At 33.7% G+C, this 22,753-nt stretch overlaps 4 protein-coding genes across 10 annotated transcripts; 1 reads left to right on the forward strand and 3 right to left on the reverse strand.

Moving 5' to 3' along the window:
• Window positions 1–507: 507 nt before the first annotated feature.
• LOC18047721 (protein NUCLEAR FUSION DEFECTIVE 2) lies at window positions 508–1,747 on the reverse strand. Its single transcript, XM_006439716.2, has 3 exons — window positions 1,452–1,747; window positions 1,270–1,349; window positions 508–1,144 (listed from the first exon to the last, which is right to left on the reverse strand). The coding sequence occupies exons 1-3, from the start codon at window positions 1,518–1,520 to the stop codon at window positions 739–741; spliced, it is 555 nt and encodes a 184-aa protein (XP_006439779.1). The 5' UTR covers window positions 1,521–1,747; the 3' UTR covers window positions 508–738.
• Window positions 1,748–1,847: 100 nt separating this feature from the next.
• LOC18047722 (probable alpha,alpha-trehalose-phosphate synthase [UDP-forming] 9) lies at window positions 1,848–8,039 on the reverse strand. 5 transcript variants are annotated; one of them, XM_024189678.1, is made up of 6 exons: window positions 7,743–8,039; window positions 7,500–7,539; window positions 5,473–5,512; window positions 3,059–5,161; window positions 2,505–2,778; window positions 1,848–2,425 (listed from the first exon to the last, which is right to left on the reverse strand). In XM_024189678.1, exons 4-6 carry the CDS (start codon window positions 5,044–5,046, stop codon window positions 2,153–2,155), a joined length of 2,535 nt encoding a protein of 844 aa, XP_024045446.1. In that variant the 5' UTR covers window positions 5,047–5,161; window positions 5,473–5,512; window positions 7,500–7,539; window positions 7,743–8,039; the 3' UTR covers window positions 1,848–2,152. The 5 variants fall into 5 exon arrangements, with proteins under 5 accessions (XP_024045446.1, XP_024045445.1, XP_024045444.1 ...); XM_024189677.1 differs by lacking the exon at window positions 5,473–5,512; XM_024189676.1 differs by lacking the exon at window positions 5,473–5,512 and having other exon boundaries at window positions 7,444–7,539.
• Window positions 5,480–22,618, reverse strand: LOC18047724 (spermidine synthase 1). Its single transcript, XM_024189092.1, has 11 exons — window positions 22,423–22,618; window positions 21,250–21,326; window positions 21,039–21,161; window positions 20,854–20,958; window positions 20,182–20,258; window positions 19,973–20,040; window positions 19,695–19,890; window positions 19,462–19,600; window positions 19,318–19,358; window positions 13,166–13,184; window positions 5,480–5,512 (listed from the first exon to the last, which is right to left on the reverse strand). Exons 1-11 carry the CDS (start codon window positions 22,616–22,618, stop codon window positions 5,480–5,482), a joined length of 1,074 nt encoding a protein of 357 aa, XP_024044860.1.
• Window positions 15,812–18,493, forward strand: LOC18047723. Of its 3 annotated transcripts, none has more exons than XR_002906782.1 (4): window positions 15,812–16,495; window positions 16,734–16,814; window positions 17,497–17,884; window positions 17,984–18,493. XR_002906782.1 is itself a non-coding variant. In XM_006439718.2 (4 exons), the coding sequence occupies exons 1-4, from the start codon at window positions 16,187–16,189 to the stop codon at window positions 18,240–18,242; spliced, it is 789 nt and encodes a 262-aa protein (XP_006439781.1). In that variant the 5' UTR covers window positions 15,812–16,186; the 3' UTR covers window positions 18,243–18,493. The 3 variants fall into 3 exon arrangements, 1 of the variants encoding a protein (XP_006439781.1); XR_002906781.1 differs by having other exon boundaries at window positions 17,506–17,884; XM_006439718.2 differs by having other exon boundaries at window positions 17,745–17,884.
• Window positions 22,619–22,753: the final 135 nt, after the last annotated feature.

Raw genomic sequence — 22,753 nt, forward strand, 5'->3', positions numbered from 1 at the left:
TACACTCCGGTAAACACAACACAAAATAAAATGAGTAACATCAATTAGGTTTCAATTGAACCATATACCATGAGGCTCTTAAAGAAAGCATGCAATGTCAACATGATGACCAAGTTCTCATCGTCTACATCAAGCAACACCACAAGAGCACCAGCTCAGCATGAGATCTCAATTCTCAAGATTCAGACAAAGTTCTAAAACCAAGGAAATTTAACATAAGAAAATCAATACAAAATAGTAGGTCATAAGTCATCACCATCCTAAAATGGAAAATGTTGCTGAGTCATTGTTTTCATACCTTACCATGGCCCCATCCCATTTCATGATGGTATTTTTCCACCAAGGTTATCCCATAGATTAGTCGATGAAATCACATTTTCTTGAAATACTTGATAAGTATTTCATAAATAACGTAAGCAAAACACTTTCTTTCTGACCTACTGAGCAGAAGATCGATCCCCAATCATTATGCACATGCATAGCATAAACAAAGAAAGACCAAGTAACGATCATGAAAATGCACTCCAATTTTACATATTTTACTTCTAATATGCACCAAACCAAACATATTACTAGACAGGGCGACCAAGTATCATTAGCACACAACACCATTAGACATCATATTCGAGAAACCATGAGTAAGACTTAAGAAGTCACTGCCCCAAAACCAGAGTCCCAGACTACACAATATTAGGATAAGGATAACTTGTTTCAATAGCAGAAACCAGGGATCTGAGCTTAGAAAGGCAGAGCTTTTCCAACCTCACCACTGTGAACACGCAAGAACACATCACCAGCGTCATCACATTTCCCAGTATCCACAGCAATAGCACCAAATATGGCTCTGAAAGCACCACAAACCACAGCAGGAACCGTAGAATTGGTCTTGGGAGAAACCCTAACCACTTTCTGCAACCCCAAATGCATCCCATCAACAGCACATGAAATTTCGACATTGGAAGTCTCTGAAACACGGCGGTTCAGATCTTTCGGAGAAATGTCAATGTCTTTATTTAGTAATCGAAGTGATACAGATGTGTCTATCACGTAGCCCCCTAAAATGCCCAATGCCCTATTATTCTCTTCAGAGAATGAGGAGTGGGTCATTGCACGCCGAAGAAGGCCGATGCTCTTGAATGTGTAGCTGAATATGGACAAATAAATAAATAAAAACGAATGAGACTCAGTTCAATTCATGCGACAACTAATAAAACGCTAAATTTTAACGCGGTAAATAGTAAAATAATGAAGGGAAATTTTAAAACTGACCCAATTTGCTTCTGCAGAGTTTCGAGAGCTGTTGCAAAGGGCGATGATGTTTTGAAGCGCTGATCATTTGCTGCGCGAACCTGCAAATAGTTGGTTTTATTTATTTATTTATTTTCCAAACTGCTTTTCTTTCTCGGTAAGTAAAGTAGTATTTGATTTTAGGGTTCTAAGAATGGACGCACCTGAAAAGAAGAGGAGATAGCTATGACTAGAACAGGAAGGAGATAGAGAGTGAAGGGGCGAAGCTTCATTTTCTCAACGTCGTCGTCAATTCCAGTACTTTCCTCGTTAACGTTGTACTCTCCGAAGAGGCGAAGAGTAAATTAATATACCCCGGACCCGGAAGAGCTGAAGAAGAACGACTTTTTCTTCCAAAAAAGAAAAGGAAAATGCTTTTATTTGTTATTTACCGGACCTGAATTACACTTTATTAGCTATAGAGTAGAAGCATGAGAATTACTAATATACCCTTAAAGACAGCAGCACAGAAACTAAAGAAAATACAGGCTCATGGGTCGGAAATAAATAGCTTCTAGCCACATTATTACCACAGCAAAGAGCTAACCAAAACAGTAACATTTTCCAAATGCTTTTCACATATATTAAGGAAAGGAAACTGGTAAAATGTATACAAGCCTGGATCTATTAACTGAGATTAATTTATCCCCTGTGCACTAAAACTACATTTACCAACCCATCTTACAAAAATGAAAGAAACATTCCACGCCTTCAATCCATCCGAGAGATCCAACCATGCAATGAACAAAGTTAGTATCAAGAACCAACTTCCCGAGAGGCCCCCACTTGTGTCTTGACAGGAAAGAATCGTTGTGTCAGCATCCTATTTCCACCCTGACTTTGCGTTTCGAAATTTAAATGTCATTTATTTGGAAGCAGCTGCCAACCCTTTAAGTAGTGCCAAAACATCCTCTTCATCATCTAGGTAGTACCTGGCTTTGCTTGGCTTTTGCCCAACTGTGCAAGCAAAAATCTCCGGAGCAATAGGGAGTGATGAACCATAAGTTGCCTGTGAAATGCTTTCAAACATGTCTTCGTCAGACCTATCATCCCCAACGCACAATACAAAATCAGGTAGTTTCCCATCACTGATCATTGTGGAAAGAACTTTCTCTGCGACCAACCCTTTAGTAACTCCCTGCAAATTTGGCAGCAGAGCTGACATTAGACCTTCGGGCTGAAATCGAAAAAACAGATTAAAAGAAACACATATATACCTGCAGCTTCACTTCCACTATATTATAGCCCCTCTTAACAACAACAGGCTCATTGGCAAGGACACTTTCGAGATGATCTAACAGCTCCTTGGCCTGGCATGATCCAAAACCAGGGGCAGCATCTTGATAGTGCCACACCAAGGCAGTCTCCTTCTTTTCTATATAGGAGCCATCAGTTGCCTCAGTATACAATTTCATCACAGGTTCTGTAATTCTTTTCCACTCAAAATCTGCAGCTACAGTACTGGTTTCCCATTCAGATTTCTTAGTCCACCTGCAGCAAAGTCAAAACCAGTAATATTAAAAGAAGTTAATAGCAATTGTGGGTACATTATTGAAATCAACTACTTAAAATAAAGACACCCAATTTGCACAGATAAAAGTTTAACATCCTTTCAATAAAAATAAAGCAATCTATTAATAAAGTAAAGCATTTCTATTTGAACCAGGAAAGTGAGTCATTTACAAATGAAAAGAAAGACGAAAAAAAGGGGGTCTTTCATAGTAGTAGTTATATCCTGAAGCTAGATATCAGTTACAAAATAAGAATGTACCTTAGGTAGTAACCATGCTCTGCTGCTATCCCTAGATTCTCACATGGAGCAAGCCACTCACCTAGAGAGACTTTTCCCCTGCCACTAACAATAAATGTAGTGTTATTACTGTCACCACAAAGCTCCCTCAGAACATAGATGACATCACGACTTGGTTTTTTGATGAGAGCATGGTGGGGTACCACTGTTCCATCATAATCCAAAAATATTGCCCTTCTAGATGTCCTCTTATATGCATCAACAATTCGATCAACAGAGAGCTTCCTAAAATTTGGAGAAAGGGACAATATTCTGACACTCAAACCAAAGCCAATGCCCCAACAACGTTTACTGTAGTGATCTCTACATGCTCGCTCCAAATCCTGCATAAAACTATGGGCCCAATAAGCCACGTCATGAGAGCAAATATATCGATAATGTTTCTCATGCCGCAGCTGCTTCTCTACATCAGACATGGTGATAGCGTCATGTAGTGCATCAGCTACGGCATCAATGTCCCAGGGATTGACCCTAATTGCACCACTTAAGGATGGTGAGCAACCAATAAACTCGGAAATGACAAGCATACTAGTACGTGGACACCCTGATGCCAGTTCCATAGCTTCATCCATTTTTGGAGTCCCTTGTCTACAGACAGTGTATTTGTATGGCATTAGGTTCATCCCATCTCGCACTGCATTAACAATACAACACTCTGCCAAAGCATAGTAAGCAGTCTTCTCATGAAGAGGTACAGGTCTGTCAATCAGGATTACAGGTTCATAGCCCGGAACACCATATGTTTCATTGATCCTTTTAGTAATCGTATATGTCTCCAATTTTGCATCCTGAACATCTTTTCCTGTACTCCTTGCAGGATTTACAATTTGAACCAGCACCAGTTTGCCCTGCAACTCAGGATGCACCTTCAATAGCTGTTCCATGGCCAGTAATTTTAAACTGATACCTTTAAATATGTCCATATCATCAACACCAACAATAACCTTTTTCCCCTTGAATTGCTCTCTAATTTCTTTAACCTTGATAGAAGAGGAGGGATGATTCAGAGCAGATTCAAGTCTACCCATATGAATTCCCACATGCAAGATTTTAACATATATTGTGCGACCAAAATACTCAAGTCCAATATAACCGCGCTTGGATTCATAATCCAGGCCCAGCATCCTACTGCAACAAGACAGAAAGTGGCGAGCATAATCAAATGTATGAAAACCAATTAAATCTGCATTTAGAAGTGCTTTCAGAATTTCATTTCTAACAGGTAGAGTACGGTAGATTTCTGACGAAGGAAATGGGCTGTGGAGGAAGAATCCCAGCTTCACTCGATGAAACCGCCTCCTCAAGAATGTAGGGAGAACCATAAGGTGGTAATCATGAATCCATACATAATCCTCTTCAGGATTTATGACCTCCATAATCTTATCTGCAAATACCTTATTAGCAGAAACATATGCCCGCCACAGCAATCTGTCAAAGCGAAAACCATAGTCTGGGCAAATAGGAAGCATGTAATGGAAAAGCGGCCACAGATATTGTTTACAGAATCCGTGATAGAACTTCTTCTGAAGGTCAGAGGAAAGAAATGTAGGCACACAATTAAATTCATCAAGAAGTTTCTGGGCAACTTCTTCTTGCTCAGTTGTATCTACATCAACCTTCAGAGACCCAACATAGAAAACATCAGTATCTGATGAGAAACCATCCTTCATCTGAAGTAAAAGTGAATCATCATCAAAACTAAAACACCAATTTCCAGATTCTAAATTCTTCTGAGCATGCAGGGGGAGAAAATTTGCCACTATAATCTTCTTTTTGTGGTGTCTGTAGGAGGGAGAATCTGAATTTTCATCATTGCTTTCATTGCCATCCGCCTCAGGAATAACTCCTTGGACAGTCATTGCTCTCGGAAGTGCCCTAGGAGTTTGAGGGAAATACATCATATCAGCAGATGCCAAGTCGACCAAGTTTATGCAAGATCTTGACAACATGATTGCCAGTGTTATCCGTTCTTATTTCAGATTTAGAACAAAGTCAAGTATAAGAAATACTCGTTCCTGCCTAAAAGACCTTCCAGGAGCTATCTGAGAACAAATAACCGAGTTCCTGCAGCAGTAGACAATTATACTTGTGCAGGTTAATGCTGATTCTCAAAGCACAAGAATTAGATGACGATACAAAAGCACACATGTATAGTTAATCATCAAGGACGAGAATAACTTTCAGTTTTTGTGCAACAATGATCAATTATGTACTCAAATTAAAAGGACGTATTAAAAGCCAATAAAATTATAATACCAACATTTAGACAAACAATATATTTATTTTCCCTAAATCCATAATTATCTGGAGCTTTTTCCATGAAGATGCTCAACAAGCAACTCATTAAAAGCAGACTAGCCTCATTACTAAAGTACCTTAATGTCATGAATGCAGGTCCCTCTTTGGCAGAGAAGCCTGCAATCAAATGCATGTTCAGAAATAGGAAAAGGAAAGAGCAAGGTTCAAAAACACTGTGGGAAGAACATGATATGCCCAACTGCCATTGATATTTAGTAAACCCCAGGTGAAACTAACTTAAAAAAGGACAAGCACTAACAAGTTTTATATAATAAACTAAATTTACTTTAAAGGATCGAAGTTCCAAAAGATAATCGGAAAATAGACACCCGGGAACATATCAATTGTAAATTAAATAACTAATCGAACAAGCTAGAAAGATTAGTTCAGCATGAACAGCAGGCAGATAATCAAAAGATACCTCAAATTGAAGAGATTAACCAGGATAAACGTACTATCCACAGCACCAAAATGTCATAATATAGAAGTTCTCTTATTTTACTCTTGGCTCCTGTTTAGCGAAAGGGACCAGAAAGAGGGAACCACCCCACCCCCAACCCCCGAGACAAATAATGATCTAGCATCTATTTTCAACTCAATACCATGACAGGAATTTATATGAGCAGTGTAAAAATAGACAATTGTTGATAATGCTGATCTATAAACGAATGGGTTAGACAAAGTCACAAAAGATGGAATATAAATGAATGATAAAGATAAAAGAAACATATGAAACAAGCATGAAAGCATGTACATACACACCTAACACTGTTGCCTCAGAAGCATGCCTTAGTTTCGGCTGTATTGAATTTTAACATTCATGGCCTTTTTATACGCAAAACCCTCAAGAGACAGTCGAATAAAACAAAGGTTCTTTTAAGGTAATCATTGTTATATTTATCAATACAACCTATGCTTTCCCATGCATCCCATTCATATCATTCACTTCCAACAAAGTCATTAAACCGCATTATCTGGCTTCTTAATACAGACAGCATGAAATTATTATATTAACAAATTGAATGTGAAAGAACACGTGTTTCACTCTTATAACCGTTAACAATTAAAATTTTAAAATGAAAATATTTACACACCAAAGCAATTTTCTCTCTAAATATTTTTCAGCAAACTTCATTGGCTTCAGCAAAATCAGTTGCTTTATTTTCAAGTCTACTAATATGTAAACTAATAATTAAATTAACAACGAAGAACTTCTTTAAAGCAAAACTCAGGTCCACATGGCTATTTGTCGGTTGCATTTTTACCTTGCACAATATGTGAAATCCTAACTCAGCATACCAAATAAGCAAATTCTAGCAGAGAACATTATATCATCATCATTAATTCATTCATTTTACTTTATTTTTCCAAATTCGTCAAGAAATATTTGTTTGTATCAGTCAGTGTGCCGATAAATTATCAGGAACAATATAATTATGTCACATAATGTATGTTTGTGTAACACATTCTGTCCATCCCAAGAAATTTCTATCAGAGAATGCAGATTAAAAGAAGCCGTCTCGAAACAGTCACTCGAGGTCAATAGGCTACATACAGTCATGAATTATGATTTTAATGACTCATCAACTGCTTCATCACCTTAGAAGCACAAGATGAGTTAAGGACTTGCAATACAGTATGAATAAAATGAACTTACAGATATTATATATAACTTTAAAAAAAAAAAGTTTGATGCTGTTTACAAAAACATGAGCATTATTTAAAAAACAAAATAAAAAAATGGGAGTCGTACAGAGGCTGGTGCTTATTAAACTTCTATTCGTTACAAAGCTCAGCTTGAAAAGATAATGCCAATTACCAAATATTCTAAAAAGAAAGAGATGCTCAATTACCCATAACTCTACAGAAAGGAAGCAACTTGAATACGCAAAAGAGTTCAAGTACATATCAGGCCCCGGATCTTAAGTTTCCAATTTCCAGCATATATACATATACACGCACATTCATAAAATAAATAAACATGCATAATAGAAATGAAAGGCAAAGAGAGAAATAGAGAGTTAAATAATAAAAAACAAAAACGTTACCTGAAAGAATTCTAACTGATACCAAACCAAAAACGAAAAATGATCCAGCAACTGACCTTATACCGAGCTATTTGATAAGTCTCAGAGGATTTTTCTCTGCCAAAACATCAAAAATGTCATAAATACTATAGAACTGCGTCTGGCTGCTGAGAAAACTCAAATTTTCAGAAACTGAAAATGCCCATTAGGCCATCACTCATTTCCCACACTTTCCCACCAACCAAATGTACTCGTAGAAACAATAACCAAGAAGAAGAAAGAAGAAAATGAAAGAAAGAAACCCATGTGAAAAGACTTACAGGATAAACATGAAGCAAAAGAATTTGTACATGTACAGTAAGTAAGTTAGGTTCAAAACTGGTGAGATTATTGTGGAGTTTAATGGGGTTCTGAAACCGACTAAACCAACAATAAAAAGTGAAAAAGAAAGAAATCAATTTTTTTTTTCTTTTTTTTAAGGTTCCGTTTGGTTTGGTGTTTGGTGTTGGGTGCTGGGTGCTTGCTCATTCAACAAAAGAAGCTGTAAGAAGATTAAACGTAGAATATAAAAAGTCAATAAAGAAAGAAGAAAGAGAAAGAACGAACACACAACACAGTCTCTGTTTTGTACAGGTAGATTTGCAAAGTCTCGTTGGTCTTACGTTATAATCTTACGGACTTCTGAATTTCCCTAAACACCCCTCCCTTGTTAACTTATACTTTAACCAACCCCCCCTCTGATTTCCCTACAAAACCGTAATTTTAACCTTAATTATTATCCCACTTAAATTCGATTCCTTTCCAAAATGGTCAATTTTTTAAAATGGTTACGTAGATCGCAATCTTGCTATTTGTATCAAGCCAAGCCAAGATTCGATAAGGGTGTGTATGGGGCCTAATTGTTTAGGTAGCAAAAAGAAGTCTTCCGTTTTCTTAATAATTAATATTATCCATCAATACCCCAAATTATATTGTTACGTATTATTATTTTTGGTAATAAAATAAAGTTGACCGCACTATTTTAAAAAATAAGTAATGAAAAGAAAAAATCCACTCCATGCGGATAAACATAGACTTGGCCTACTTTGGTAATCATAATAATAATCGTAGTGCATGGGAAAAAAATTATATATTTTATTAATATAAACATAACAATCAATGAGTTTGCCTCTCGTGATTTTTCCAAATCGTTGTACCCATTAAAGATTTCATGATATCGTTATTATATTAACAGACCACGATATTATCTATAATTTAAACAAAGGTGGGCAATATTTAAGAAACCGAAGAAAAAAATTCAAAATACCCATTTGGGTCTATCATAAAATGAATAAGCCGATGCACTTGAAATTAACAAAAATAAGGTTGTACGTATCAATTATTTTGCTGTACAAACAACAACATTATTGATAAAGATAATAAATTACTTTATTTTATTTTATTTTTATTTTCTAAAGTCATCAATGTAAATAAAATACGAGACAAATGTAATAACACTTTCGCCTTATCCTCTATTGGAACTTGCATATTTGATATTTTCTTTTAAGATGATGTAGGGGTAGCATGAGCTGTAAATCAACTCGTAACAGCTGGGGGAGCGGCGAAATGCAACAGACAGGTACTTACTTTAACGCCCGAGGCCAAGGCAAAGGGAGCAAAAGGGAGGGGCAGTTGAGTGGAAAGTAATATCGTGTATTAAACTGAGATTCGAATAATAATAAATATTAAATGTGGGGGTAGTAACTGTAAAAAAAAAAAAAGGGGAGCCGACAGTGCATGCGGCTGCTCGACCACGCTAATTGATCTGGCACCCATCAACCATCATTTTTGGATAAGACGACCATTTATTTCCTTTTCCCATTCCCCCATGTTTCCAGGCCGTTATTTACGAGACTGCCCCATTTCCTCAAGTTTGCGCCATGTTAAAAATATGAAGGGATAAAGTTCAAAAAAGGAAAGAAAAGAAATGAAAAGCCAATTCCTGTGTTTGGTCTATAGTTGGCGTCATGTCAAATTTCAAGGCACTCGCTTGCATCACCATCATGCGTCATCCTCAACTCAATGCTTATCCCCAGCGATATTTTAATTTAGATTTGTAAAAAGAATTAAAAATTCAAAGAAACCGGTTACCTTCTAAATGCAATATAAAATTTACTTTTTATTCAACAAATGATTAATGATAATTTTTTAACTATTTAGATAAAAAAATTTACACACTTTATTAATTTATTTTATAAGAGATAATAGATAAAGTGAAATTATCAAATAATTTTGTATCATCTATTTAATAATATTATCAATTCAATACCTAATGCAGCTCGAGCCAAACCCAAGACCTGAGCTTTAAAAATATTGTTTTTTATTATTAGAGTTAGACTTTAATTTTACATTGGTCTCTTCACTTAAATACACAAATTCTCAATCTTTAATCACATTGAATCTAATGATAAAAAAAGTGAATAAATTAATGATATTAAATGTTACATTTTTTACTTTATTTGTTGGATGAGATTTTAGTCCTAATTTTAATATTAAAAATTTTTTATTTAAAATCCCTCATCTACTTTTCTTAATTAAAATGTACTTCTTAATATGTATATTTATTTTTCTTCTGTAATCAATTTTTTTTTAAAAAAATTTAAGTGGCATATGACAGATTCTAAAATCTGACAATTTTTAATCATGATATTAAATCAAAATATACTTTCATTGAAATGATTTTACTAAATTTTAATTACTATAGACATCATATGTTTTGAAAATAATGACTAATTAATGTAAACATCATATATTTTAAATTAATGAATACAGAAATTTTAATAATTAATCAACGCATTTTTCTACGAACCACCAAAGGAGAATATAATCCAAAGATGAAGAGGATTAGAAACATGGATTGACAAAACCAACCGAGCCCGAGCAGGAAGAATGGATGGCAGAGATGTAAATACAATACAATAGAAGGTTGATTAAGTGGGTCGGAATACGATGCGGATAAAATCTAGTACTCAGACAGGGATCTTGAAATGAATGCCCACCCAGCTCCTTCCATCCTCAAGAAAAAATAAAAATAAAAGATCTTTTTTTCTTTTTTTTTTTAAAGGGAAAAAGGAAAAATCCTTATCCAGAGCATCCCCACCACCAGCCACAATCTCGTACGAACTTTTCACACGGAAGAGGAACAATGATAATCTAAGACCGACGCTTGTCTTAATTTGCTTGGCCACACAGCCGGGGGGGACCAATGTATGTAAACTGGTCTATTTCGAACCAAAATATCTCGACCAACATACTGTGGATTCGAGTAAATTTGTAATGTAGTGTTTTAACAATAGTACCAAGTAAATATTAGGATCTGGCTGCGCTGTGATGTAAGGGTTGTACCGTATCCGCTTTTGTTGTTCATATCATAACAAATGTCAAATTTCATTGAGCACTTATACTCTCCTCGTTCATAAATTATTAACAAGTATTATGATAGTTTCTATTTAGATAGATGGTTAAAATTCAAATTAGCAATTTTCACTCTTTATTTATTTATAATTCTTTTATGAGTACTAAGGCATGTTTTCTTTAAATTCATTAAATATTAATACGTATGAGGAGATATCCTTTTGTACTCTTATTTTATTCTATTATTTAATTCAACACCCTTATAAGTATCTCATGTGGTTGCTATTAATTTAATGTTCCGCATAAATAATACTATTTGTTTTAATGTTATGTATACTATATGTTTAATTATTATTTTTTAATTTATTTTAATATACTAAGCTTCAAGAAATAGTAAAGAAAATATATAGAAATTGAAGATTACATCTTCAGTGTAAGCAATGTAAAATTATAAATCTATTCATAATGTAATCTAATTGACTAAACTATCTGGCTTGTGGCAATTTTTTATTTTCGATTTGGATTTATTCTTCTATATTTGTATTTAAAATTTTACTCCAACACTACTACATAAGTAATTTATCGTTTTTCTTTATAAATAAAGTATTAGAATTCTAAAAATAAACAACAACAATTGAATTCATAAAATGCATTAATACTAGCCAAAGATTTAGATATAAAAATATTTAATATGTATAAAATAATTGTAAATAAAAATAAGTGTAAAGTGTTCGATGAAATTTGATATTTTTTAAGACATAAATATAAAAGTAGAGGTACGGTACAACAATTGCTCCACAACTGCAATCAATAATATAATACATATTTATCATAAGAGGTTAGATGCATAATGACATTTTTTTTAAAATATAAACTTTATTTTATGTGATAGGAATAAATATACTTTTAAGAACAAATAATATGTGATAAATTCAAAATTAAATTTTGATAAAACATATCAACATTTTTACTCAATTTGTGTATGATTTTATCTTAAGACAAGGTTTTCTCATATTAATACCGCTAATTTGATGACAATGATCAATAGTAACATGATAAATAACCTTTTATTTTTTAAGGATTTGAGTTTTTTTTTTCGCATATAAGGAGAGTCATATTTTAAATTTTGTTTTGAAATATTGGAATAAGATATTCCAATTGTGCTGTCATAAAGTAAAAAAATAATTGATGTAATATTAAAATAAAATAATTATGAGTCCCACCTCCCACGTTATTCATATTTAGTTATTCATGCGAAGCTCGTTGCAAATTAATACTAGCCATGTCAATATATATATATATATATATATATATATATATATATATAGTTGATCATTTGCCTAATCACAAGTAACCCTCACAAGTGAACCCAAATGAAAAAGAACGTGCTTTATTTAATTTCATTTGGAACCAAACCTAGCTAAATGGATTAGAGGTTAATACCAATGAAAGAATATAGAAAAAAAATATATTAAAAAATAGAATAATTTATTATTTGCTCGAAGAGGGTGCGGGACCCGCGTTATCCGGTAGCCGTGTTCCACGGAGGGGTGTCGTAAACAGGGTGTGATCTTCATGTTCTTAACATCAATCAAAGGCGTGTGGAGGGGAGGTGTCAAATGGGGCCCAGGGCCGTCGAGTCCTTATCCGTTAAAAGACCAATAATAATCATGTGTTGAAACCCGTTGGGTCCCGCTTCCAGACAAATAAGAATGTTCCAGTCTCTTATCCTAATATTCATTCCCTCTTCTTATTTCACTTCGGGAAAAACGGATACGGCGCGCGCGCGCGCGCGTACGCGTCATGAGTCTTTAACCTTTAGGCTACGATTTGGCATGCAGGATTAAATTAGATTAATTATAAGAATTGAATTGGATTAAATTAGATTAGATTAGTCTAAATTATTTATAATGTTGTCTTATATTTGATATAATACAAGATTAATATTAAATTAGACTATGTCAAATAAAATACAAGTGAAATTAAATAGTATTTAATTAGAATAATTAAATTTACTTAAATTTTATGTTTTCATATATGATATATTTTTCCTAGTAAATAAAATATTATTAAAATAATTAAATATAAAATAAATTATTTATCAAAATTACATAATATTCAAATGATAAATGGGATGTTTCTTAATAATAATTTTGTTAATACATATAATAAACTATTAATTAATTATTTAACATTAAATATTAATACAAATAAATAAATGAAAGAAGATGTCATAGGTAAAATAAAAAAATAAATTACTTAATTTTTATGGAACCATGAATAAAAATAAATAGATAAATAATAACAATACATAAATAAATAAATAAAAATAAATCATAAGAAGACAAACATTGTTTAGTCCAATCCTCCTTAAACCCATGAAAAAATGAGGATAACTAATCCTATAATTGTAGGACTAAATTTGAATTTAGTCCACTTAATCTAATCCAAGTGTGTTTGCCAAACATGATATCCAAATAATTAGTCTAATCCCACACTTTGTCCTACATGACCTTAGGTTCCAAAATTACAATTTCAAATGGCCCAGGTGGCACTGCGGCAGTAAGTGTGTGTGATTTTCTCTTTTTTCTTATTTTCTTTTTTATATAATGGTAAAAGTAACTTTCAAAAGTGGTTGAGGTGCTATTAAAAAAAAGAAAGAAAAGATTTTGGTTTATCATCGGACTGTGATTGGACTGTCATATTTTAAAAGTTATCGCTTTAAAGAACTTCATAAACAACTTTAATTAGAAGCTAAGTTAGTATTATCTAGGTGTGAGCAAAATGGAACCAGTTCTTTAAGAAATCGATTCGATTCGGTATTTTTGCAGTAAAAAAGTGAAAAAGAAAATAATATTGAAACCGAACCAAAAATTTCAGTTAAAATTATCAAAACTGGAATTGGACCACAAAAAATCATTTATATTTTTTATATTAAAATAATGCCACGTGGTGTGATTCAAGAAGACATAAGAAAAAATAAAAAAAAATATTAAATTTTATAAGAAAATAAAAAAATTTATAGACATGTGAATATCCAAATCGAAAATTTGCATTTTGGATTGGGTCATTTTGTTTTTATTTCAATTCTTAAAAATTCAATACTGAGCAGAACTGTAATTTTTAACGGAATTGTAACTTTTAGTTCGGCCGATATTAAACCGAACCAATCCGTTGCCTATCTTTAGTTTTATCCTATGGTTGTATGATAAAAATTATAACATTTAAAAAAAAAATCATATTTACCACACTTTATCAACTATAGTTTAGAAAAATTGCAACACTTCAATACTAAACAAAGTCTTAATATTATTGTATCTAGTTAGTGTACTAACTAGTATGTCAATTTTTTTTTTTTAAACAAAATTTATTCGTAACGTTAATCTTGATATTGACGAGATTCTGTGGAAATTTTTTGATAATTCTCATCATTATTTTCTGAAGAGGATTCATCACGATGTAATTTATGTACACATAATGCATATAACTCTTGAATAATCAGAGCTTTGCAGAGAGAATTAACCATTTGCAATTTCTCTCGGTGCCTTCGGCGCAAACTTCATCTGCAACAACAGCAAAAGATGGTAAATAATGTAGCACCAAACGGATTGTTTTTGTTGGATCGATTTTGCTCAAGGCCCAATACCTATGTTGGTTTTTGCTTTAGATAAGGCCCAAATTACACTAAGAGTGATCTTTTAACACGCCTTCTAAATCCTTAATATTCATTGTAACAGCCCTTTTGAATTCTATAAAGTAAAATTAAAATTGCTTAGTGAATAAATTACTTAGTAAAATTACCTAATAACCTAGTAAATAACTTGTCTTTGGTTATTTACTAGAAAAGTTACTTTTTTTTTTTTGCAAGAGTAAATAATTACTTAGTAAATTTGCCTAGTTTTACGTTAGTTATTTAGGTAATTTCAATTAAAAATAGATTTTATGAGGAATTTTGAGGGGTGTCAAAAGCCTTACATTTAATACCAATGCATGTAAAAGATTACTTAATAATTTTTTTTTGAAAAATAATTTTACATCCCTTTAAAATCTTAGTAAGCCTTTTGAAACCCCTCAAAATTCCTCATAAACCTTTTTTTTAATTGAAATTACCTAAATAATTAAAAAAATAATTATTTTTAATTTTGAATGGGAATTGAATTAAATACTTAAATAAACTATTCTTTTAACAAACTTTTTACAATCCCATTTCATAATATATTTATATTTTAAATTTTAATTAAAAATATTTTTGTTTACAAAAATATAAGAGTTAAGACTTATGGAAATAAAAATTATGTAATTTTAGAAATTAAAAAAAAAAAAAACTGTTTGTTTTTTTTTTTTGTTGTTGAGTTACCGTCAACGTCTTGGGTGGTGTTTCCGCTGCTATCATTTATTTTTTGCCAACAAACACAATACCATTGTGTAGATCGTGAAATTTCAAGTTTGATGGTATCCGATTTGCCTTTATTTGTTCACTTTTTTCGTCCCCTGTAGAGCAGTAACTTTAGCTTTTAAGATTAATGATTTTAGGAAATATAAATAAAGGTAAAGTAAGAACTTTCTTGATGTAACATTTTATTAATCAGTTTTAAAATACAAATTTATTAATTTATCATATTATTTTTTAATTTAAAAATACAAAGTTTAATTTTTTAAATATTTATGAATATTCATATTTATATGAATATTCATATTTATATGAATATAATTCATATCTATATCCAACATTAAAAATTGAATATGAATATAAATATATTTATTATGAATAATTATAAATTTATATTTAGAAGGATCTATAATTGAATATTTACCATTCCTAAATTTTACAGTGGGGTTAAAAGCTCCAAGTCTTTTCGAAATGAAAATGACTTCAAATTAGGTTAATATTAACCGAACAGAGAGTTCAAGTAATATAGTTCAATAATTACGATTTGCAGAAAAGTAATATAGTAAATTCGATCCGTGTTAAAAGCCTCCAATAATTAAATATCAGGTGCCTGAAAATTTTACAGTCAGCTGCTGGTATGCTGATGAACGCCAGCTAGAATAGCTATTAGCTAAAAACAGAGTCAAAGCCCGCACCCAACAGACACTCGGCGATTCCCCCCTGTGCTGAAGCTTAACGAACGCCGTCTGCACACCCAGATTCTTCTCTTTCTCTTCTAACACGCACATCACACCACCATATATCCAATCATTTGATCAACATCCAAGCTTCCATGCATTTATTTATTTAATTCTTTCAATAAAAACCCCAAAAAAAAAATGAATCAGTAATAAAGGCAGGCAGGCTGGCAGGCAGGGGAGCGAGCAGCAACAGCTTAATAAAATAATAGCGGAGGTTGCTGCAGGCAAGGGAAGGGAAGGGATGCCAGGGCCGGGGCCGCACATGATGTACGCGATGGGTACGGGGCTGGCCATGACGAAGCTATCAAATGGCAGATTTAGCCCCCACCACACGTTGACTTATACAATCAACGCCTTCTTTGGCCCCGATATAGGCTCCTTCTCCGAATGGCTTGGCTCCTTCTTCGGTTCCTCATTCGGCTCCTCTTTAGCCGATGCCATTCACCACCCCTTTTATTATGTTCTTATTCTTGGCTTCCCGTTGTGTGTTCTTTATTCTTTGCTTTCCAGGATTTTACTCCTTAAAGGCCTTCTTGATTCTGTTTCCGGGGTGAGTTTCGATCATCTGGGTTGTTTCTTTTGGAGCTTTATTTGCAAAATTTTTAATTAGAGATATATATTGGTTGGTGGGCTTTTAAAAGTTCATGAGATTTGGTTCTGTTTTTGGCAACAATGAAGTTTCATTTTGGCAGTATTTGTTAATATTTAATGAGATCTTATTATTCAATGAAATATATTTTGTTGTACTCAATCAAGCGATTCTCATCCCGTTGGTTTGTATCATGCAGGTACCCCTTACAAAGCGGCAATGCTTCTTGTTGATCTGCGCCGGCTCTTTTTCTCACTTTTTCCTTGACCATTTGTTTGAGGTAATTTTTTTTTTTTTTTAAATTTTTGTCCCCTTTCTATTGATATGGTATGTCCCTGAGCGTGACCACAATCATTTTGTTTATTGCTTGAAAATGTTCGTTTGTAAATCGTTTTGCGAGATATGTATTTTGAATCGTGTGAATAGCAGAATTGAAACTGGTCGAAGCCTATATACATGTTGAGTGATCAATGTAGATGTTTGGAGAGCTAGAGAGAGACTTCTACTTCTGCTATTTATCTAGGCTTTGAAAATGATATGGTGAACTTCAGAGTACAAATCATGTTCAAGATAAACTTTAAGCTGTGTGCCAGTCATTGGTTTAGGAGGATGGCACGTGCCCTTTCTGTAAGATTCTGGATGAACTAGTTACGCCAAAAGAATTGCCTTAGTAGATGCACTGCTTACAAGTGACAGTGCTATTGTCAATTTAGTACATTTTCAGAATAATTAAAATCAGGGCATAGTATGAATCTGTTTTTTTGGTTTCCACAAAAAAACAGTTAAGACAAAGTTTTATACCAGCAGCAATGCTTCTCAATTTTGGTAAAAATTTCAGACAAGTTGCATCTCTTAATTTGGAACTTACTAGAGATGGCTGAAATTTTCTTTAATTCTTCATTCTTCATGATTCATCTTGTTAAAGGATTTATTTTATTCTTTGACTAAATTGGGCTTTTAAGACCTGATAGGTGTGAGGATTCCTCAATTTTAAGACTCTGTTCAGAGAAGAGAAACAGCGCAAATTGTCTTTATGATTTTCTGGTTTGTGTGATTGCCTCACTCCCAAATACTGCAAATTCAAAAGTAACCGCTGCATTCATGGAAGGCCAAATGGCAAACACCCCCGCAACTCCCTTCCTCCTTTTGGTGCCTCTGGGTGCCACATCTTATTGTTTGTTATATTGATGGATCAAACATTGTATCACAGGAAAATGGACAATCGTCAATGTATGTTTGGATATTGAGCACTGGTTGGTGGAAGGGTCGAGCACCTATCAACCCAGATGCTGTCGTAGTAATTGCTGTCTTGTGCACTTGCTTGATTGGTGGCTTCGTTTATATCAACAGGTGTTTGTCTTTGGGATGATTGCCATCATTTGGTTGTATTCAGATTATAGTGAGCTTACTAGCATATTTAAAAGTTTTGAACTCTTGGTATATGCGCAGAGTAAAGCCTGCGAAGTCGGCTAGGAATCAATCATATCATTCGGCGAGTCTTATTTTGATTATAGCAAGCCTCTATTGCTTATGGTGTTTTAGCCAGATATTCTGGGTGAATCCTCGTCAGGCGGCAGTTGGAGAAGAGGCTGATCTTGGAGTTCTTGTGTTTCTGGCAATCTATTTCTTTCTCCCGCACCTTTTTTGTATTATGTCCATGAACCCTAAAGATCACCACATGGAGGCACTTCCACTTATGACAGTATAAGCATTATTTCGTTAAGATAGGAGATTTATAGGTTATGCCACGAAGCATGTTGTCTGTTGTAATTGTCCTCTTTAGCTGTTAGTGTTAGCTATTTTCACGAAAAGCATACTTTTTTTTTCTTTCAAAATAAAAATCTGTAAATTGAAAAGAATTTGAGCTAGATTTTTTCCCCTCGTTTAGTAGGGCCGTCCGTGCTCACAATTGTAGTTGAGAATTAAAAATACATGCATTGGAGAAATAAAGGTTCCATATTTATGTGTTTTCTTTCTGGATTGAGCAGATTTCTCATGGCAATCGTTCTGGTTGATAGCTGCGCAAAGTCTATCATCTATGCAAATGCAATCGAGGCATTTGCGATTGGAGAGATATGTAGCATTCTCGAAGTCTTGTCATCAACATTGGCAATGTTAGCCTTTGGCCATCTGTAGCTAAAATGCTTGCTGCAAATGCTCAAGGATTTCGGTCTTGGTTCGCAAATACTTGAAAATGTTGATAATCGAATTACACTGGGATTCAAACTTGATTGCCAAAACCAAAATGGCATAACAAATTTAAAACCGCAAAGTCAAATTATGAACTGGCAACAAGGACAATTTGTACGAAATTGAAAGACAAATCGATACAAAACAAAAGGGGGGCGGGGGGACAACAAATGTGACTTTTTCTTTGAGCAAAATGCAGCAGTATGGATCCAAATTTTTCTTTAAGCATAATGACCAAACCTAGACGTATTGTGCAACAATATCACATACTGGAATCCAAATTTTGGGAACCAATCACATCCACGACGCAAGATGGCATGGCAGACGGAGATAATGCAGCAGTATGGATCTGCATGCAAAATCCAAAGCGACGCAAAACCAAAACTAACTCCATGTTATATGCCTGCCTGCATCTAGTCATCACATCATCTCTATTCAATTCCTATGCAATTTTGAATGCATGTAATCCACCTATATCCTCTGTGTGTGTGTGTGTGTGTGTATATCTGATTTGTAATTATATATGACAACCCTCATTGTCTGTGTTATCATCAACCTGCGACCTTGTACTTGGAATGTGGGAGTGAGCTGGCTTCTTTGCAAAAGTTGGCAAACAAAATGCTGCAGCATGTACCTGAATTGAAACAATTAATAGCAGTAAATTAATTTATTATGAGCATTCTCCATAATACATATATAAAATATATAATTTGACCACCTATAGATTGATTACGTACCTCTGCTGAGTTATAGAATTTCAAGGGCCCTTTTGCAACACCAAAAATTTGGTCAGGGTCAATTGGGTTAATAGGATGTATGAAGTCCACGGATGGCCCCTCAGACTCAGTAGAGCAAAGCATGAAACCAATAACTCCACTGCAGTATTTTATTTAATATGAATAATAAAGAAAATAAAATCGCACGTATTGATAAAAAGGGAAGAAGATATTAGCAAGTGAACGAGGCGCGCCTTGGATATGTGGGAACAGTTGTCCAAGCATAGCTTGCGGAGCCTTTGAATATTCGATGACAGTCATCAATAAGATGCTGGACACTGAATTGCTGAAACCACAGGCTCTCCGCTTGGATACACATTGCTCCTCCGGGGCGGAGAGCTTTTGCTACCAACTCAAAGAATGGACCTTCAAACAGCTCGTGTCCAGGCCCTGCATGCACTCATCAAATTCCATATACGTTTTATAATCTTTTACGATTATTTTACAACAAATTAATTAAGCAGATTCTTACTTATGGGGTCGAATGCGTCGATTATTATCGCATCAAAGGTTCCACTTTGAACGGTCTTCAAATACTCACTTCCTGACAATTTTCCAACGTGTATATATATATATATATATATATATATAATATGGGGTAATTAAGGTAAAGGTTTATTCCCATATTGTAGAGCGTATATATGCATGGCAATATCATAAGAGGAAGGAAATTAATTTTACGTACCATCGCAGACATGAAGTATTACACGAGAGTCCTCGTATCCAATAGCAATTTCAGGAAAATATTCCTTATACACCTGGAATATTTACATTTATTATTATTATTATTATTATTATTATTATTATTATAGCTAGGAAATTTATTATCCTTCGAATTTTTCTCGCTTTTATAAATTATTTGCTTTGTTTGTGCATATGAGATCATAAAAATGTTTTTTATTTACTAATTGCTAACAGTAGCACACACAACTCATTGCAGCTTTCGATTGAGATGTGTCACACTGTTTTTCTTTTCCTGGCCCAACTATACGCATGATATATAGCAATAATTTAATTGAATAGTTTTAAACAGCAACTGATATCTAGTTGATATGGTAAAATTTTTTATTTTAAAAATAAAGAGGTTTGGAATACGAATCCGCTCACATGAATGGAGAGAGAATAGTTGTTTATATCAACATTTTGTCATATTTTTATGTTTAAAAATCATTGCATCAATTTTATTAATTTTCAGTAAGACTTGAAAGTCATATTCATATATATACATATGCCGCTTACCACTTCTTAATTAGAAATGTTATTTCTTAAATGTTAATGTTGACTTTTCTCTAGTGCATGCATGGTGCCGAAAGGAAATAAGTTACATTCCATGATAGAATCAATAAGACTCACATTGATCAGCATGGTGTCAATCTCGCATATATGAATCTGCTCTACAGAAGCATGACGAGAGATTTCACGTAGGATGCCACCGTCACCTCCCCCAATAAGCAACACCTGCAGAAAGATAAAAAGTAAAAAGCTGATCGATGAAACATGTAATTGTAATGGTCTGCTATGATTAAGAAAAAAGAAACCTTTTTGGGATTCGGAATTGAGCAAAGGGGAAGGTGAGTAATCATTTCTTGATACGCGCACTCATCCTTCTCTGTGAGTTGGAGAGCTCCATCAAGAACAAAAACCTTGCCATATGATGATGACTGTAACAACAAAACAATAAATTATATAGAAGAAGCAATGAATAATATTCTGTATACTATTGTATTCCTGTAAATTGATGTCGTTTACCTGAAACACCATCATATTTTGGTATTCCGACTTTCCTTGGAATATAATTTTTTCTACCTCTAAGAAGTGTGCTTGGCCTGCAAGATACACATCATATATATATATATATATATATAGATTAGTTGGTTAGTATGATGTCCAACAAGTACAAATATACTGGCCAGCAGCCAACAAATACAATTATATCTCTAGGCATGCACAATCATCATTTGAAAATTCGAGAAGTTTAGGTGTAGGTACTACATATGAATATGATTAGGGCATGCACCTTTTGCTTAAATCTGAAATTTGCCAGCTTTGTTTTATGATTTTATGCAGCATAAGCAATCAGCAGCAATGCATGTCATGAATGAAATGAGAAATTGTCTTGGTACTTTGTGCACACGTTATTGCTTTTAATATTGGCTTCTCAAGGTACTCTACGAATAATCTAATTAAAAAGGAAAAAATATCTACAAGACATTTAGAACGGGCCGGTATATAGCAAATTAATGGGAAATCCAAAAATTAACAAATTTATAAACCAATCGAAATCTAGGACTGCTCTTTAAAAATATAAAATTTTAGCCACTCCAAATGCGTATTTCCTTTTTGTTGAATTTTTGTCATGTGTATATTTATTATATATAAATATGATTAGCCATAGTGAGGGATACGTACGCAGAGAGTATAGCGAGACTTTTTCTTTTAAACAACATATACACTAATTTCCATATCTTCCAACCTTGTCAATAAAAATTATTAGGGGGATAGAAAACGTTCCAATCTATGATTTGATTAATATTGACTTTTCTGATTGACTCATAAGCTAAAAGACCTTTTAAGTTCGATCAATTTCTCATGTTTACCACCAGAATATGGAAGATCGTGCATATTACATCTATTGTTTCAACAAAGCTTTCTGCTCCAATAAAGCTGTAGCGTCGAAAAAGTTGACTAAAGCATGCACGTACAAGGCCTAGCTACGTTAGATATTAATTAATTAGCTAGCTAGAGTTGGTTTCTTCTATTTATTGACAAAAGGGTTTCATGTTGATCAAGGAATTTTTTTTTAAAATGCACAGTTTTAAGGCCAGCCAAAAGAAATCAAATAAAAACTCCAAAGCTGATGATGGAAACTGATCAAAGGATCCATCACAAATAATGAAAGTAAAAAAAAGCAATCTCACTGACCTGGCCATATAGGACAGTGCTCTGCAAACCATCCTGGAATTTGAGGATGATCAAGGCCCTTAGTTTTTTGATTTGATGAAGAATCAAATTCAGTCTGATCACCATTTCTGCTCTCAGTTTCAGATTTTCTAGGGATATCAACTCTCAAATCTTTGAGAACTTCAGAGGAAATAATGTCATTTGTAGTTCCTGTCATTTGTTCTTTTCTTTAATTTGTCTAGCTAGCTAAGCTTTTCCTGCTTCCCCTTCTCCATATGTTTAGACTGTTTAAATAACAGTGGCTAGAGAAGAAAAAGAGAAGGTTCAGAATTAGAATAAGAAACAAAACAAG

This window comes from Citrus clementina, unplaced genomic scaffold (genome assembly GCF_000493195.1).
Source record: "Citrus clementina cultivar Clemenules unplaced genomic scaffold, Citrus_clementina_v1.0 scaffold_3, whole genome shotgun sequence".
Taxonomy (NCBI): Eukaryota; Viridiplantae; Streptophyta; class Magnoliopsida; order Sapindales; family Rutaceae; genus Citrus; species Citrus x clementina.

What these genes read in the sequence shown, in the direction of transcription:
- LOC18047721 (XM_006439716.2), bottom strand. Translation starts at nt 1,520, where the DNA reads ATGAAGCTTCGCCCCTTCACTCTCTATCTCCTTCCTGTTCTAGTCATA. An exon ending in CTATCTCCTCTTCTTTTCAG is followed by an intron (nt 1,350 to 1,451) that starts GTGCGTCCATTC and finishes AACTATTTGCAG; the next exon opens with GTTCGCGCAGCAAATGATCA. An exon ending in ACTCTGCAGAAGCAAATTGG is followed by an intron (nt 1,145 to 1,269) that starts GTCAGTTTTAAA and finishes GTCCATATTCAG; the next exon opens with CTACACATTCAAGAGCATCG.
- LOC18047722 (XM_024189677.1), bottom strand. Translation starts at nt 5,046, where the DNA reads ATGTTGTCAAGATCTTGCATAAACTTGGTCGACTTGGCATCTGCTGAT. An exon ending in GAGCATGGTTACTACCTAAG is followed by an intron (nt 2,779 to 3,058) that starts GTACATTCTTAT and finishes ACTTTGCTGCAG; the next exon opens with GTGGACTAAGAAATCTGAAT. An exon ending in TAGTGGAAGTGAAGCTGCAG is followed by an intron (nt 2,426 to 2,504) that starts GTATATATGTGT and finishes CCAAATTTGCAG; the next exon opens with GGAGTTACTAAAGGGTTGGT.
- LOC18047723 (XM_006439718.2), top strand. Translation starts at nt 16,187, where the DNA reads ATGCCAGGGCCGGGGCCGCACATGATGTACGCGATGGGTACGGGGCTG. An exon ending in TCCTTGACCATTTGTTTGAG is followed by an intron (nt 16,815 to 17,744) that starts GTAATTTTTTTT and finishes ATTGTATCACAG; the next exon opens with GAAAATGGACAATCGTCAAT. An exon ending in GGCTTCGTTTATATCAACAG is followed by an intron (nt 17,885 to 17,983) that starts GTGTTTGTCTTT and finishes GTATATGCGCAG; the next exon opens with AGTAAAGCCTGCGAAGTCGG.
- LOC18047724 (XM_024189092.1), bottom strand. Translation starts at nt 22,618, where the DNA reads ATGACAGGAACTACAAATGACATTATTTCCTCTGAAGTTCTCAAAGAT. An exon ending in CAATTCCGAATCCCAAAAAG is followed by an intron (nt 20,959 to 21,038) that starts GTTTCTTTTTTC and finishes ATCTTTCTGCAG; the next exon opens with GTGTTGCTTATTGGGGGAGG. An exon ending in CTTCATGTCTGCGATGGTAC is followed by an intron (nt 20,041 to 20,181) that starts GTAAAATTAATT and finishes ATTGTCAGGAAG; the next exon opens with TGAGTATTTGAAGACCGTTC.